Genomic DNA, 13,443 nt, shown 5'->3' on the forward strand with positions numbered 1-13,443 from the left:
AAGAGCATGTACAAATGTCAATCTAGATTTCCCTCATGCTCCATATCGCCCGGAACTTGCTCGTAGAATCCTCCAACAGCACCGACGGCACGCCTTCCTCAGCAATGCGCCCGTGGCTGAGCACCGCCACGTGGTCAAAGTCCGACGCGGCGCCGAGTCGGTGCGCGACACAAATGATTGTGCAAGAATTAAACTCGGCCTTGATGACATCCCACATCAGTGACTCCGTCGACGAGTCCAGCCCAGTGTTGAACTCGTCGAGCAACAGCAGTCCCCCGCCGCCTTCGTTGCCGCTGCCCTGACTTACACGCGTCTTTAGTCGCTGACGCAGAATGGCTCGTGCCAGGCTGAAAAGCTGCTTCTGACCACGACTGAGCGACCCTTCCTTGAGCGGCACATCCAGCCCGCCACGAGCAGATAATGCATCCCATAGTCCAACAGTCTTCAGCGCGTAAATGCAGTCCTCATCTTGTGGTGTTTGTTGTTTGTTTGCTTGAATATCTGAAAGGCTGAGCTCGGCAGAGCTAAAGTGGTGCTCGAGGTTTTCGCGCACAGTGTACTCGCTGGTCAAGAAGAATGGAAACTGCGGTAGGGCTATGATGCGATGCCGCAACGTGTTGCGATCAACACGGGCTGGTGCAGTGCCGTCAATGGCCACAGATCCGGAATGAGGGATGATGAAGCCCTGTAAGAGTAGTAACAGTGTTGATTTTCCGCTTCCGGTTCGACCACAAATTAGTGCCGTCTCTCCTTTCTTAACATGTAGCGACAAGGTCTTGAGAGCATCATCAGGGTCTTTGGCTTCCACGAGAGCTAGGTCTTTTCCTGGGTATGGCGTGCTAGTTTTGTACGCAGCCGATACCGCTTCCAAATGGACTTCCCCTTCTGCCGGCCAGCACTCAGGAGGGGATAAATTCTTCTCTGGCTCCTCCTCTCTGGGCACGCCATCTTGTAGGAATTTGAGCCTGTTCAACGCAACCGCTGACGTCTGCAGTGCCGTGTATGACTGGATGACATTTCCGAGCATCTCACCTGCCGACATGAACGTGACTAGTGCAACACCCACCAGCCCAGTGCTGGTAGGCAGTTGGCTTGCAATGGCAACAAATACCGAGGCAACAACGGCAATGCACAGGTTCAGCATCGTTTTGAGCCATGTCTGGAGCATTGCAGAGAGATACGAAGACTGTTGCGATTTATCGAGAAGCTCGTCGTTTAGACTGATGCTGCTTTCGGACCAACCAAAGGCACGGATTGTGACCAAGCCGTCAAGCGTTTCCTTGAAATGTTTGCTGAGCAAGTATTAGAAGTTGAACTATTGAGAAGTATTGCAAAAAGATGTATAGAAAAAGAAGGACAAGAAAGAAAAGAAGGAAAAGATGAACAAAGATAAGGAAGATGAGAGGTTCTTACTTGAGTGGGTTGCGTCCCTCCATAGCCGTGGCCCGAAGCTGCACGGCTGTCCTGATAAAAATTCTCTGGAGCCGCAAGAGGATGATGGAAAAGACGGGGTAGCCAATGAGCACAGCAGGTGATCCAAGGACAATCAATATGAACTGGAAGAAAGTGATGAAAACGGAGGCAACAGTATTGCCCACCGAGTTGGTGAGTTGGCTGTCGATGGTGCTCATGTCTTGCGACATGTATCCAGTGGGGACCGACGAGTCAACCGTGGTATAATAATCCAGCCGTGCCAGCAAAATCGTCTTGAGGGCTGCAAAGTGCAACTTTGAGCTTGCTTTGGGACCCATGACATTACTAGTAAAGGTAAAATATACCAGCATGACTAGTATGCAAGTGACTTGCAACGCCCAGAAGGTTTGAAAGTAGAACCGCTCTCGAGATGTGTCTCCTTCTGCCGCCATCCAAATCTCCAACCAGAGGGTTGAGAACGTGAATAAAAATGTCGATGAAACGGCGAGTAGGAAGAAGGTGACGAAAGTCCAAGGGCCGACCGCAGCAAAATAGAAACTGTAGTCATCGCTATGGCCTGGCGGGACCATGGGCAGAGTTCCCGAGGTTACCTTTGCCGCAGACTTTTGTGGCATTTTATCATCGTCGACAGTGTTAGGCTGCGAAGATGACTTCATCGTAGACAAGGAGCTTTCGCTGCGCTCATCAGCAGGCAGCTGTGCCGAGGGGCCAGACCACGTCACTTTACCGTTCTTCAGAACCAAAACTTCGTCGAACAAAGTAATGAACTCTGTAGACTGAGAGGCGAATATGACTGTAGTGTTGGATTTTCTGAGGACTCCTTCAGGCCCAAAGACCTCATGAGCAATCTTCTTCGCCGTGTGTGAGTCAACGCCACTGAGAACATCGTCAAAGATGGCAACACGTGGTTCAGCGTATAGAGAGCGGGCCAGCGATATTCTCTTCTTTTGGCCCCCGCTCAAGGCGGCCCCCTGACTGCCGACAATGGTTTCGTCGGCGTTGGCGAGATATTCAAAGTCCGCCTGCAACTGACAACTTTTCACCACCTTCTCGTACAGAGCAGGTTTGAATACAGCGAAGCCGACAATGTTCTCTCGGATGGTGCCATTGATGATGAATACATCTTGACTGCAGTAAGAAAGTTGCCGTCTTCGACGCAGTGTAGCTTGTCCCTTCCTGTACTTGACCTCATCCAAAAGTCCAAGACAAAGGGTCGTTTTACCAGCCGCGACGGGTCCCACAACATAATTAAAAGCACCAGAGGGCATAGAGATGTTAATGTCCTGCACTGGCCAATCGTTCTCGTGCCACCCAAAGCTGGCATCGACAAGCTCAATGGCTCCATGGGCCCCTGAGTCGTCAACATTATCGCGATAGACGGGCAGGACCTGGCCATCGTCGTTTTCCGAGTCCAAGAATGCTTCGACGCGGCCAACAGAGGTAATGGCGCCAATAACATAAGGGACATACTGCAAAATGTGTATCATAGGATTCGAGAGGAGATTGATGAACGCAAGCGAGGTCATAACTTCGCTCATGGTGAGTGACTTGCGAGCGACAGTGAAGGTGACGATGGGACAGAAGACCATGGGCACAAATGCAATGGTAGCAGTAGAGGTGCTAAGCAATCGGAATCGGTTTCCCAATTTAATCTCATGCTCTCTTGACAGTTGAACAACACGGCCTATCTGATTGCCCAGGCCTGCCATTTTGATGGAGGGTAGATTTGCCAGGACAGAGGATACCAACCCCACGCGGGTGCCCAGAGCCTCCATCCACGCGCCTTGTCTTTTAGCAGTGAACCGGCCAGCCAGCGTGGAAGTGCCTGCTGACATCAAAACCACAGCAAGCGGTGCTAGAAAGGCCCAGCCAATGCGCCTTTTCAGGAGCCAGCTGGCGAGGATGATCTCGAGGACGCAGATCCAAAATTCGTGAGCGTTTTTGACACCAAATTGGATCAAGTTCATCTCCGAGTTCATCATGCTGAGAACAGAGGAGCTCCTTTCTGAGTACACTTTGCGCCGCACAGTTTTCTGGTAGAGCGCAGGCACTAGGCACGAGCGCACTTGAGCAACTGCGCGCTCCTGGTAGTACCCGTAGATGCTTGTTGCCATGGCCTTTCCGACATTGAGGAATAGAATGATGCCTACATAGGCAACTGCAGTGCCAGCAGGCAGATATGATTTGGTATGGCTCAGGTTATCCAAAATGGACTTGATAAAGAACGGATGCACGAACCCAAATGCCGACATTGCTATGCGCGGCAGCGCAGGTGCAACACAGCTGGTTCCAAGAGCCCATACCAGGGCACGAGCCACTTTCCACCCATAGGCTCGCTTTATTTGTTTCGCTTCTTTGGACTGAATTGTACGGTAGCGGGACATGAATCGGGTTCGGTGCTTTTCTGCCGCCAAGTCTTTGTCGAGGGGGTAGAGATCGTCGGGTCCGATCTGGTGTCCGTAGGCATACCGTATCAAGTCGTTGAGCCACCACAAGAAGGCATTGCCCAAGGCTGAGCCCGAGGTCTTATCTTCCGGGGAGAAGGCTGATCTTGCCGTCTTGGTCGATTTGCTCGTCAATTCGAGCACCAACAGAACGAATGTCCAGGCAGTAATGGCAGCGAAGGACCCTGTGAGAGGGCCTGGCGCCAACGACAGCCAGTGCGTGCGGAGCTGAACCGCTTCGAAGATGGACGATACAAACAGGAATATGGTGATTGTGTCCGAGGGCTTCTGCGTCCTTGCATGCGCCAGCCGCGAGTAGAGGACCAAGACGGCAGAAGACGCGGTGGCCAGGGCGGCAGCGAGAATATTTTGCCGGCCACCATAGTTGTTTTTGGTGATTTGAAGGACGAGGTACGTGCAATTGAGTCCAAAGAAAGTGCAGGCGGCGAGGGTTTTGACCAGAAGCAGTCGGGGTGCATGGGTGCTGGCCGATGTCTTGGCCAGCTTGACCATGCGTGTGGCGACGATGATGATGAATAAAATGTTGGGCACGACTGACAGAGCCAGCTGTTCAAACGTTTTTGTGAAGTCAAAATCATCGCGGCAGCCGACCACGAGCGGGCCGAATCTGTCGTCGTTGAGACAGCTCATCATGCCCCCTTTCAGCGTTTGCGTCCAGGTGTTGATGTAATGCTGGTGTTGCTGGCTGGACTGCGTCAATTGGACCCAAGGCCTCAAAGTCCAGACACGACAAGGATTAAATAGACTGGCGAGCGTACGTGACAGATGAATTTCTTATCGTGACGAAAGTGTGGGCGCCTAATAACAACAAACGGTAATAGCTGCGAGTCAACGGGAGTAAATCCCGACACTACTAAACGAAGCTGTTAGGCAGAACCGTCAGCCGCTAAATACCCCGCGAGATTGGGGAAAGGTACAAAAGTTTGTGCGTAGTACACTCATTAATTCAGGTACCCACACCGTCGTAATCTTGGGGATGGCGCCATTCCACGAATAGGCAAAAGAATCGGCATTAATGGAAATTAAAATTGCAATTTTTTTATCCTCTAATATGATACATCAGGAAGCTAGCTGCAGTATCCGTGGCAGATTCTCAAAATGAATTGTAAGCGATATAGATTGCTCCTCCGTGTTGCCGAGAGCCGACAACAGTACCCACGATTTAGAAGCAGACCACCCATGGGTCACAAACGGCTTGAACGTGGTAGTTATTGTATTCTGGGAAAGTTCCCTTCATGGCCTCGAGAATAGGGTCAAAGAAACCAGCATTGAATCGAGCAGTCTCGCAAGTCGAGCATGGGTTTGCGAGGAAGTTGTCATACTTGGTAGTGTAGGACAAGTGACCAAGCACTTTTTGAGCGGCAACATCTGTTGCGGTGAGGGAAAGGGATTCAGGCATGACAACCCAGCTGGGGGGGGTTGGGATGGTTCCGTTTGTCGAGACATTGGTGCCGGGGATGATGGGATTCTGGTTGAACCAGAGGCTGTTCATGCCAACGTCTCGAAGGGCCTTGATGAGCTGGAGAGTCATGTGTGTGTCGGAGTCAATCTGGACACCAGAGCACTCAAAGGTCATGGTGAATCCATCACCTCGGAAAGGACCGCCAACGCAATTGCCAGTGATTTGATCCCAGACAAAATTGTTGATGAAAGCGTCCCAGTTGTTGGCCCAATTGATGAATCGAGGGCTCACGCCAGCATCAACACTGAGTACCTTGCTCCCTGAGGATTCTGTGGGAGTAGGCTGCTGAGTGAAATCGGATGTGCTTGGGGCAGTGGCAGAAGGGCTAGTCGTAGTAGGGGTCATATCCGAAGGACGCTTCGGCGGGGAGTTGTTGCTATTGCAAACAAAGGCAGACCAGCAAATTGCATCATGGTTGGCGGTCTTGTTGACAGCGGCACTGATGGGTCGTCCATGGTAAGACCAGCAGTCTAATGTCTCGCCATCTTTTTTAACAGCATTGCCGGCCTTGAAGCCCTCGGGGGTTTGCTCCTCGACGTAGACGCTCCAGACATCACCGTTGGGCATTTTTTCAGTGGCTCCAGTTGGGTTCCAGGGATAGACGCCGTTGCCAAAGGGAACCTCGACGGCCATATCAGGTGCTGCAGGGTACTTCTTGACGGAGTCGGGCCAGGTAAGGGACTTGTACCAGTTCATCTGACGGGAGGTAGACCACGATGGCTGATCTTTGTTGTCGCCGATACCACAGTCACACAGGACTAGGGTGGCGTTGTCGGTCTTCTCAGCGTTGCTCAGGGGAGCGAGGCCATTGAGGATGGCAATTGCGGTGGCAAGCTTGAGCATGATGATTCTTCAAACGGCATGTTAGTATGGTATCTTGACAGTTGGAGGGGGGTGTTACCTTTGTACAAGAGTCGGGGAGACCGTAGATGTTTGCCTAGTAACAGAAACAGGAGGTCGAGAAGAACGGTCTGGAAGGGGGAAAAAAGAAGAGTTGGATGGTGTGTAGATGGGGGAATAGACATTGACAAGCAGAAAAAAAACTTTTAAATGGGCAGCATAATTGTTGAGGTGGGCAGCTGGCAGACAACGGCCTGCCAGCTGGCAACGTCCGCCAAGCTCGCTTGGTTGCCGGCCATCAAACATCGTCAGGCCACTTTGAACGCAGAGCACTCCGATACAGGTCTCAACAAACACGCGGCCTATGAAATGCGTTTCTTCAACCGATATCGCTAAATTAATTGTGCCATTTCGTTTTGTGTAAAGCTACCAGACCTGTGTAAAAATTGGAAAAGCCGTGTGCAAATAAGTGAATCGAGCGATTACCGGCAGTGTGCTTGATTCAATGCACGAATAAGCTACCAAGTTCCGCACTGCCTATGCCAAAAGGTAAACAAAAAATAGTTCGATGAACACTATTAAATTGAGTGACTGGTTCTATTTCGACGTAATTTCTTCCACTACGTGCCATTGTATCCTCCATCCTCTGGTGGTGGAGCTGCAGGGTACGCCACGTCCCGCGCGCCAGCCGCTCTAGCTTCAGTCGAAGGGTTCCCCTTCGTCATCACGAAATTCACCCAGGGGCTACATCTCGACGCGGCCGCCACGATGCTTCGCCGCCAAATCCTCTCACAACGACAAACCATACTCCGGCGGCCGAACCTCAGCAGGCCAGCCAGGCCGGCACCTGGACGCTGCCAGTCCACCAAGACACCCGCCAGCTCCAAGATCGACCGCATTACCTCGAAGCTCCCAAGGCGGCTGCAAAAATACACTCAGGGTCTGCGCAACGCACCCGTCTCCCACGTTGTCTCATTCCTTATTCTGCACGAATTGACAGCCATTGTACCTCTGGTCGCGCTCTTTGCCCTGTTCCATTACACGACGTACGTGCCGTTAACGTACGTGACGGAGCACTTTGGGAGCTACGTCGAGGCTGGTGTATCGCGATTTGAGAAGTACTTTCGTCGAAAAGGCTGGTTTGGATTCGAGAAGAGAGTTACTGGGGAGGATGGGAAGCCGGTGCAAGAAAGCCTGGGACAACAACAGGATGCTGTGAGCAAGTGGCAGACTGGCGATCCCAAGTACAAAATTCTGGTGGAGGTTTCTTTGGCCTACGCCATTACTAAGGCGCTCATCCCTCTAAGAATTGTCTGCAGTGTGTGGGCTACGCCATGGTTTGCAGGTGTTCTCGTTGGTCTACGAAAGTTTGCATGGGGGAAATAGTGGCACTAGAGCATTATACATAGTGAAGGCAACTGCTTTTGTATTTGTCTATCGTATTGAATTTGGAAATGGTTTGGAATCATCAGTGTGATTCTGCACATTACTCAAAGCGTGGCAGATGAACAAGCTTAAGCCTTCTCGTAGATCCAGTCGAACTGGGCGGACTTCCAGTTAATGAGGTCCTCCTTCTTGAACCAGAGAGCAATCTCCTTCTGGGCGTTCTCGACGGAGTCGGAGCCGTGGCAGACGTTGCGGCCGACATCGATGGCGAAGTCACCACGGATGGTGCCAGGGGCGGAGGCGAGGGGGTTGGTGGCACCGAGGATGGCTAGCAAACGTTAGTCGGTGCGACGTGACAGCCAATGCGGGATTACTCACCACGGCCAGTCTTGACGGCGTCACGGCCCTCCCAGACCATGGCGCAGATGGGGCCAGAGGACATGTCTGAAACTGTGTTAGCGATTGTTGAGAGCTGCGGGGTTGGTCGTTCGTACACTGGATCAGACCAGGGAAGAAAGCCTTCTCCTTGAGGTCGGCGTCTGGGACCCTGTTAGCATTGAAGTTTAGCATTGTTGATGATGAGCACTTACAGTGAGTCTCGAGGTGCTCCTTGGAGGGAGAGACCAGCTTGATGGCGACGAGCTTGAAGCTGTCCGGGGCGGTTAGCGTTTGGGTATCTGCATCGCGGGGTAAGGCACCTACCCGCGGTTCTCGAAGCGGGAGACGATGGGACCAACGAGGCCACGCTGGTTCTCATGTTAGAACATGTTGCGAATAAGCATTGCAGTAGAGAGGAACTATCGGCACATACCTGGACGCCATCAGGCTTGATAGCAATGAAGCTGCTGCGGTGTTAAAAAAAGCTGGTGGTGGGATGGAGGGGTAATGGCGGGGTGGGTGCTCACGTCTGCTCGGTAGACATTTTGGGTGAGGAATCGGTTGATGCCTTGGGAAAAGAAGTGTGTATGGAAGTTTGGGATTCCGAAATGACAGGAGATACAGAGTGAGACTCTTTGTTTTGGATCGGAAAGAGGAGAAAGCAAAATCCAAGCAGCAGAAAGGGCAGAATGAAAATTGGTGGGGGCAGGGTTACGGTGAGAGGCTGCCATAGTGGGCGGCTCAGGCCGTGGACCTGTTTGGTGCTGCTGGCGCCAGTGCTGGCGCTGCTTGGAGCGGGGTGCTCGTCGCGACCCTCAGCCATTGCGTGTGTGGTGGAACTCTACAGTGCCAGAGAATTCTTCTCCCACGTGTCTGGAGCACGACTACTTAGGCGTTTCAGTTGTTGCCGTCACGGTGACTAGCTACCTGCGCTAGGTCGCGGAATGACTCAGGAACAGGTCAATCGAAAAGTCGGATGGGCGGCATACAAACCGTTGCTAAAAATGGAACTTCGCGTGCATTATCGAGTCGTTCCCATGCGCAGCATCAATCAGTTCCTACGACGAGCAATCTCCCAAGCGAGCCAAATTGCAAGCTACCGCACAGTGCGCTAGGCGGTAGCTTCAAACAGAGCTTGGGCGCCAGTGCTTTATCCCATGCAAACGTTACAACGAGGGCTCCGCTATAACGGGTAGTTGGACTTAACGAGGGACGCCCCGGCAAATCGGCTTCTGCCTGGCATCTAAGGCGCTGATTCGCAGCGCATGGACGATGTGGCTGTTATTATTAACGGGCCGGAAACGCCACATAATTTCTATCACGGGCATTTTTGCATTGGCAGCTGAAGGCAGACAGAGAGCACGCATTGTCTGTGTCTGCAAGTAAAATGAGGACAACCACATGTGCTCTGCGAGCTCGCATGTGGACTCAGCCTGTCAGAATGAGAGGGCCCGTTCCAACCGATGGTAGCCCGCGATGACTCCTTGCGATGGCCCCCGCGATAGTACTGGGTACGTGGTAAACTAGGCTCCAAGGCCCATAAACTTCCGGCTCCGTTCAGATGCGATGAAATTGGAATACGAAATTTGGCGGGCCCCAAGGTCTCTTATACCTACGGGTGTCGGGCGAGATTGGTTGATGGGCAAAACAGTGACAGGCACTGGGGTCAGGCGCGGAGCCTCCCGAGTGGCATTGGCAGGCGCATTATCAACTCCCGTCTCCGCTTGGGCCGCCGATCACAAGCGTTCCTGGACTATTGGCAGACTATTGACAAGGGGGTGATATGAGCGTTACATGGTATTGGAAAGGAAAACAGGAGAAGAAAAGCAAATCCCAATATTAAATTGGGGAGAAGAGAGGCGCGGCAAATAGGAGAAGTTGATAGCAAGCAGGAAAATTGAGAGACACTTCGAGACAAAAGGAAAAACAAGAGGCGAGAGAAGCAACAACCACGAGGAAAAAACAAAACAATTGGACCCTTGGCTGCTTGTTCCGAGGTGAGAAACGGTCTGTGCTGCCAAAAATAGTCGCCCCCGGCATTGACCGTGCCCGCTACCGGCTCAGGTACCGGTGTGATGGATTGGTAGTTGATGGGCCTAGTCTCTTAATCTCTGTCGGCCTAGACCTACCTGGCTGCCACACCATTTCAGGTGACAGGTGATAGGCCTCATGCAAGGCTGTCTGCCGGTCGCGCGCACGGACTGATTGCCCAGGAACAAACGCGAGCCATGTTTCACGGTAATACAGCAAGGCCTGTCATTTACATCAGTTGTGGCGTTTGCAAAGAAAAAAAAAAGGTGATGAGCAGGGCGCAGTTGGTCCTCGGCTCTGGAAAGGGGCGCTCCATGGCTGCATGACCCTGCTTCGCCGAGAGGCTCTCGCCGTAGCTCGCAGCTCTTCCCATGTCCTGTCCGCATGTTAAAAGGGCGTGGCTGTCCCTCCTTGAGCAGAGACTTTGTTTCATCAGCAGTGCAGCCCGTCGAACTCGTTGTCTTTGTTTCATTCTTTAGCAACTTCTGTTGCGATATTCACTCGTTACTTCACTCCCTTGGTTTGATATTCATTCGTTCAGTCACTCGTTTCACGACACCCCGCACTTTAAAGTCAAAATGAAGTTCACTGCTGCTCGCGCCGTTGTTGGCGCTGCCGTCGTTGGACGTGCCGCTGTAAGTCTGACACGCCTCGTCCGATATGCACTACCCCCGTGTTCATGCACTAACACACTTTGACCCAACAGGCCACTGGGCTGGTCAGCCTTCCCATCAACCTTTGCCTCGGAATCCTTGGCGACGTTGACTGCCACCAAAAGGCCGACTCCAACGGCCTCGTCAACGTCCCCCTTGACCTCTGCCTCGGTGTCCTGGGCCACGCCAAGTGCAACCAGCAAACTACCTCGGGCGACAAGGGCAGCTCCGGCAGCCTGGTTAACATTCCCATCAACCTCTGCGCCGGTGTCCTGGGCGATGCCGAGTGCAAGCAGAAGTCGTCGTCCGGCGGCCTTGTTTCCGTCCCCGTTAGCGCCTGCGTCGCCGCCCTCGGTGAGGCCAAGTGCAACCAACAGACCACTGGTGGTGACAAGGGCAGCTCCGGCAGCCTTGTCAGCATTCCCATCAACCTCTGCGCCGGTGTCCTGGGCGATGCCGAGTGCAAGCAGAAGTCGTCGTCCGGCGGCCTTGTTTCCGTCCCCGTTAGCGCCTGCGTCGCCGCCCTCGGTGAGGCCAAGTGCAACCAACAGACCACTGGTGGTGACAAGGGCAGCTCCGGCAGCCTTGTCAGCATTCCCATTAACCTGTGCGCCGGTGTCCTTGGTGAGGCCGAGTGCAAGCAGAAGTCCTCCTCCGGTGGCCTCGTTTCCGTCCCTGTGAACGCTTGCGTCGCCGCCCTCGGCGAGGCTAAGTGCAACCAGAAGACCACCGGCGGCGACAGCGGTAGCCTCGTCAGCATTCCCATCAACCTCTGCGCTGCCGTCCTCGGCGAGGCTGAGTGCAAGCAGAAGTCCAGCTCTGGTGGCCTCATCTCTGTTCCTGTCAACGCCTGCGTCGCTGCTCTTGGCAAGGCCAAGTGCGACCAGGAGACCACTGGCAACAACGGCGGTCTCGTCAACATCCCCGTCAACGTCTGCGCTGCTGTCCTCGGTGAGGCCGAATGCAAGCAGAAGACCAGCTCCGGTGGTGGTCTCATCACTGTCCCTGTCAATGCTTGCGTTGCTGCCCTCGGCGCTGCCAAGTGCAACCAGGACTCCAACGGTGGTGATGGTGGCCTTATCTCGGTCCCCGTAAATGTTTGCCTCGCTGTCCTTGGTGAAGTTGAGTGCAACCAGAAGCCCAAGACTGGTGGCGGCCTCGTCGACGTTCCTGTCAACGTCTGCATTGCTATTCTCGGCAAGGCCAAGTGCAACAACAACCCTACTGGCACCACCTCTGCTCCTGGCTCTTCTTCCACCACCTCTGCTCCTGGTTCTTCTTCCACCACCACTTGCTCTACTACCGGAACCGGCTCTTCTACTGGCACCGGCTCTACCTCCACTGGCCCTGCGGGCTCTTCTTCTACCGGCACCGGCTCGACCTCCACTGGTCCTGCTGGCTCGTCTACTGGCACCGGTTCTTCCAGCACCGGCCCTGCCGGCTCTTCTTCTACTGGTCCTGCTGGCTCCGGAAGCACCACTGCTGCTTCTACCACCGGCACCGGCACCGGCACCGCTACCCTTAGCACCTCGACCGTCTTCAGCACCTCCATCATCACCGTCACCCACTGCGCTCCCACGGTGACCAACTGCCCTGCCTCTTCCACAGTTACCACCCACACCGTTGTCCCTGTCACCACCGTCATCTGCCCCGTTGGCAGCGGCTCCACTGGCGTTCCCACTGGCCCTGCTACCGGTGTCCCTACCGGCACTGCCACTGGCGTTCCTACTGGTCCTGCCACTGGTGTCCCTACCGGTCCCGGCGGTGCTTCCACTGGTATCCCTACCGGCCCCGGTGGCGCTTCTACCTTCACCACCGTCCCTGTTGGCAAGCCCAGCGGCTCCGCCCCTGGCAACCCTTCCCCCAGTGGTAACCCCAACCCGGGCAAGCCTGCTCCTGGCAACCCTGGTGCTAACCCCTCGGGCTCCGTTCCCGTCGGTTCTTCCAAGCCCAGCGGTCCCGGTGGTGCCGTCCCTACCGGCCCCTCCAGCCCCTCTAAGCCCAGCGGCCCTGCTGGTGGTGCCAACCCCTCGGGCGCGGTTCCTACCGGTCCTTCCAAGCCCAGCAGCCCTGCTGGCGGTGCCAACCCCTCGGGTGCTGTCCCTACCGGCCCCTCCAAGCCTACGAGCCCCGTTACCGCTGGTGCTGGTCGCGTCGAGCTTTCTGTCGTTGCCGTCCTCGGCATGGCCCTTCTTCTGTAAATGGTCTTTGCGTCCATGCAGACACAGACGTCTGAATGTATATCTATAATATTATATTACATTATGTAAAGACTATTCGTATCAATAATAGAAATTTTTGTTTCATCTAATCCTCCCACGCCTATTGTGACATGTTCTCGATATAGTTGCGACTGACATCTTCAATACTAAAGCAGACACGTGGCGGTCGATGTGGGTTAGTTACCCCGGCCGGACCACGCAATATAATTGCGGAAAAATGTAGAAATAGTGCGCATCATCTTAAATGTATGCCGCGTAGTAATGTGATATTTGCCAGCATAAGGTAGTCTTGACATAAATTGTCACTGCACTCTGCGCTCCGCACCATGGGCAAACGTGACGACGTGCAGGACGAGACCTTGACGTGTGATCTGATAGCTGTTGATCCATTTAGTTCCCATGAATTATCTAAACTGAACGTATTTACAAGACTCATGAGGCATATGAGGTACTGAGTTGCCCGCCTACTTGTGCCCGTCCACGCTTCCTATCTTCCTAAGACTGGAGGTCAGGATGGTAGTGTTCCAGTATTGACTCTGGTTTTCTGCCTCAAGCATCTCTTCGATACAAAA

The 13,443-nt window shown here is 53.7% G+C and overlaps 5 protein-coding genes across 5 annotated transcripts; 2 read left to right on the forward strand and 3 right to left on the reverse strand.

Moving 5' to 3' along the window:
- Window positions 1-22: 22 nt before the first annotated feature.
- Window positions 23-4,532, reverse strand: LMH87_007309 (uncharacterized protein; the record flags this gene model as incomplete). The annotated part of the gene is made up of 2 exons (XM_056192375.1): window positions 23-1,292; window positions 1,414-4,532. The coding sequence occupies 2 exons, from the start codon at window positions 4,530-4,532 to the stop codon at window positions 23-25; spliced, it is 4,389 nt and encodes a 1,462-aa protein (XP_056060601.1).
- A 529-nt stretch (window positions 4,533-5,061) lies between these two features.
- Window positions 5,062-6,507, reverse strand: LMH87_007310 (uncharacterized protein; the record flags this gene model as incomplete). The annotated part of the gene is made up of 2 exons (XM_056192376.1): window positions 5,062-6,211; window positions 6,263-6,507. The coding sequence occupies 2 exons, from the start codon at window positions 6,505-6,507 to the stop codon at window positions 5,062-5,064; spliced, it is 1,395 nt and encodes a 464-aa protein (XP_056060602.1).
- A 462-nt stretch (window positions 6,508-6,969) lies between these two features.
- Window positions 6,970-7,587, forward strand: LMH87_007311 (uncharacterized protein; the record flags this gene model as incomplete). The annotated part of the gene is made up of 1 exon (XM_056192378.1): window positions 6,970-7,587. The coding sequence occupies one exon, from the start codon at window positions 6,970-6,972 to the stop codon at window positions 7,585-7,587; it is 618 nt and encodes a 205-aa protein (XP_056060603.1).
- A 128-nt stretch (window positions 7,588-7,715) lies between these two features.
- Window positions 7,716-8,788, reverse strand: LMH87_007312 (uncharacterized protein; the record flags this gene model as incomplete). Its single annotated transcript, XM_056192379.1, has 7 exons — window positions 7,716-7,915; window positions 7,966-8,031; window positions 8,082-8,126; window positions 8,178-8,236; window positions 8,290-8,333; window positions 8,399-8,429; window positions 8,493-8,788. The coding sequence occupies 7 exons, from the start codon at window positions 8,786-8,788 to the stop codon at window positions 7,716-7,718; spliced, it is 741 nt and encodes a 246-aa protein (XP_056060604.1).
- A 1,786-nt stretch (window positions 8,789-10,574) lies between these two features.
- LMH87_007313 (uncharacterized protein) lies at window positions 10,575-12,850 on the forward strand (the record flags this gene model as incomplete). Its single annotated transcript, XM_056192380.1, has 2 exons — window positions 10,575-10,631; window positions 10,703-12,850. 2 exons carry the CDS (start codon window positions 10,575-10,577, stop codon window positions 12,848-12,850), a joined length of 2,205 nt encoding a protein of 734 aa, XP_056060605.1.
- Between the last annotated feature and the right edge of the window lie 593 nt (window positions 12,851-13,443).

Source organism: Akanthomyces muscarius, chromosome 1 (assembly GCF_028009165.1).
Source record: "Akanthomyces muscarius strain Ve6 chromosome 1, whole genome shotgun sequence".
NCBI lineage: Eukaryota > Fungi > Ascomycota > Sordariomycetes > Hypocreales > Cordycipitaceae > Akanthomyces > Akanthomyces muscarius.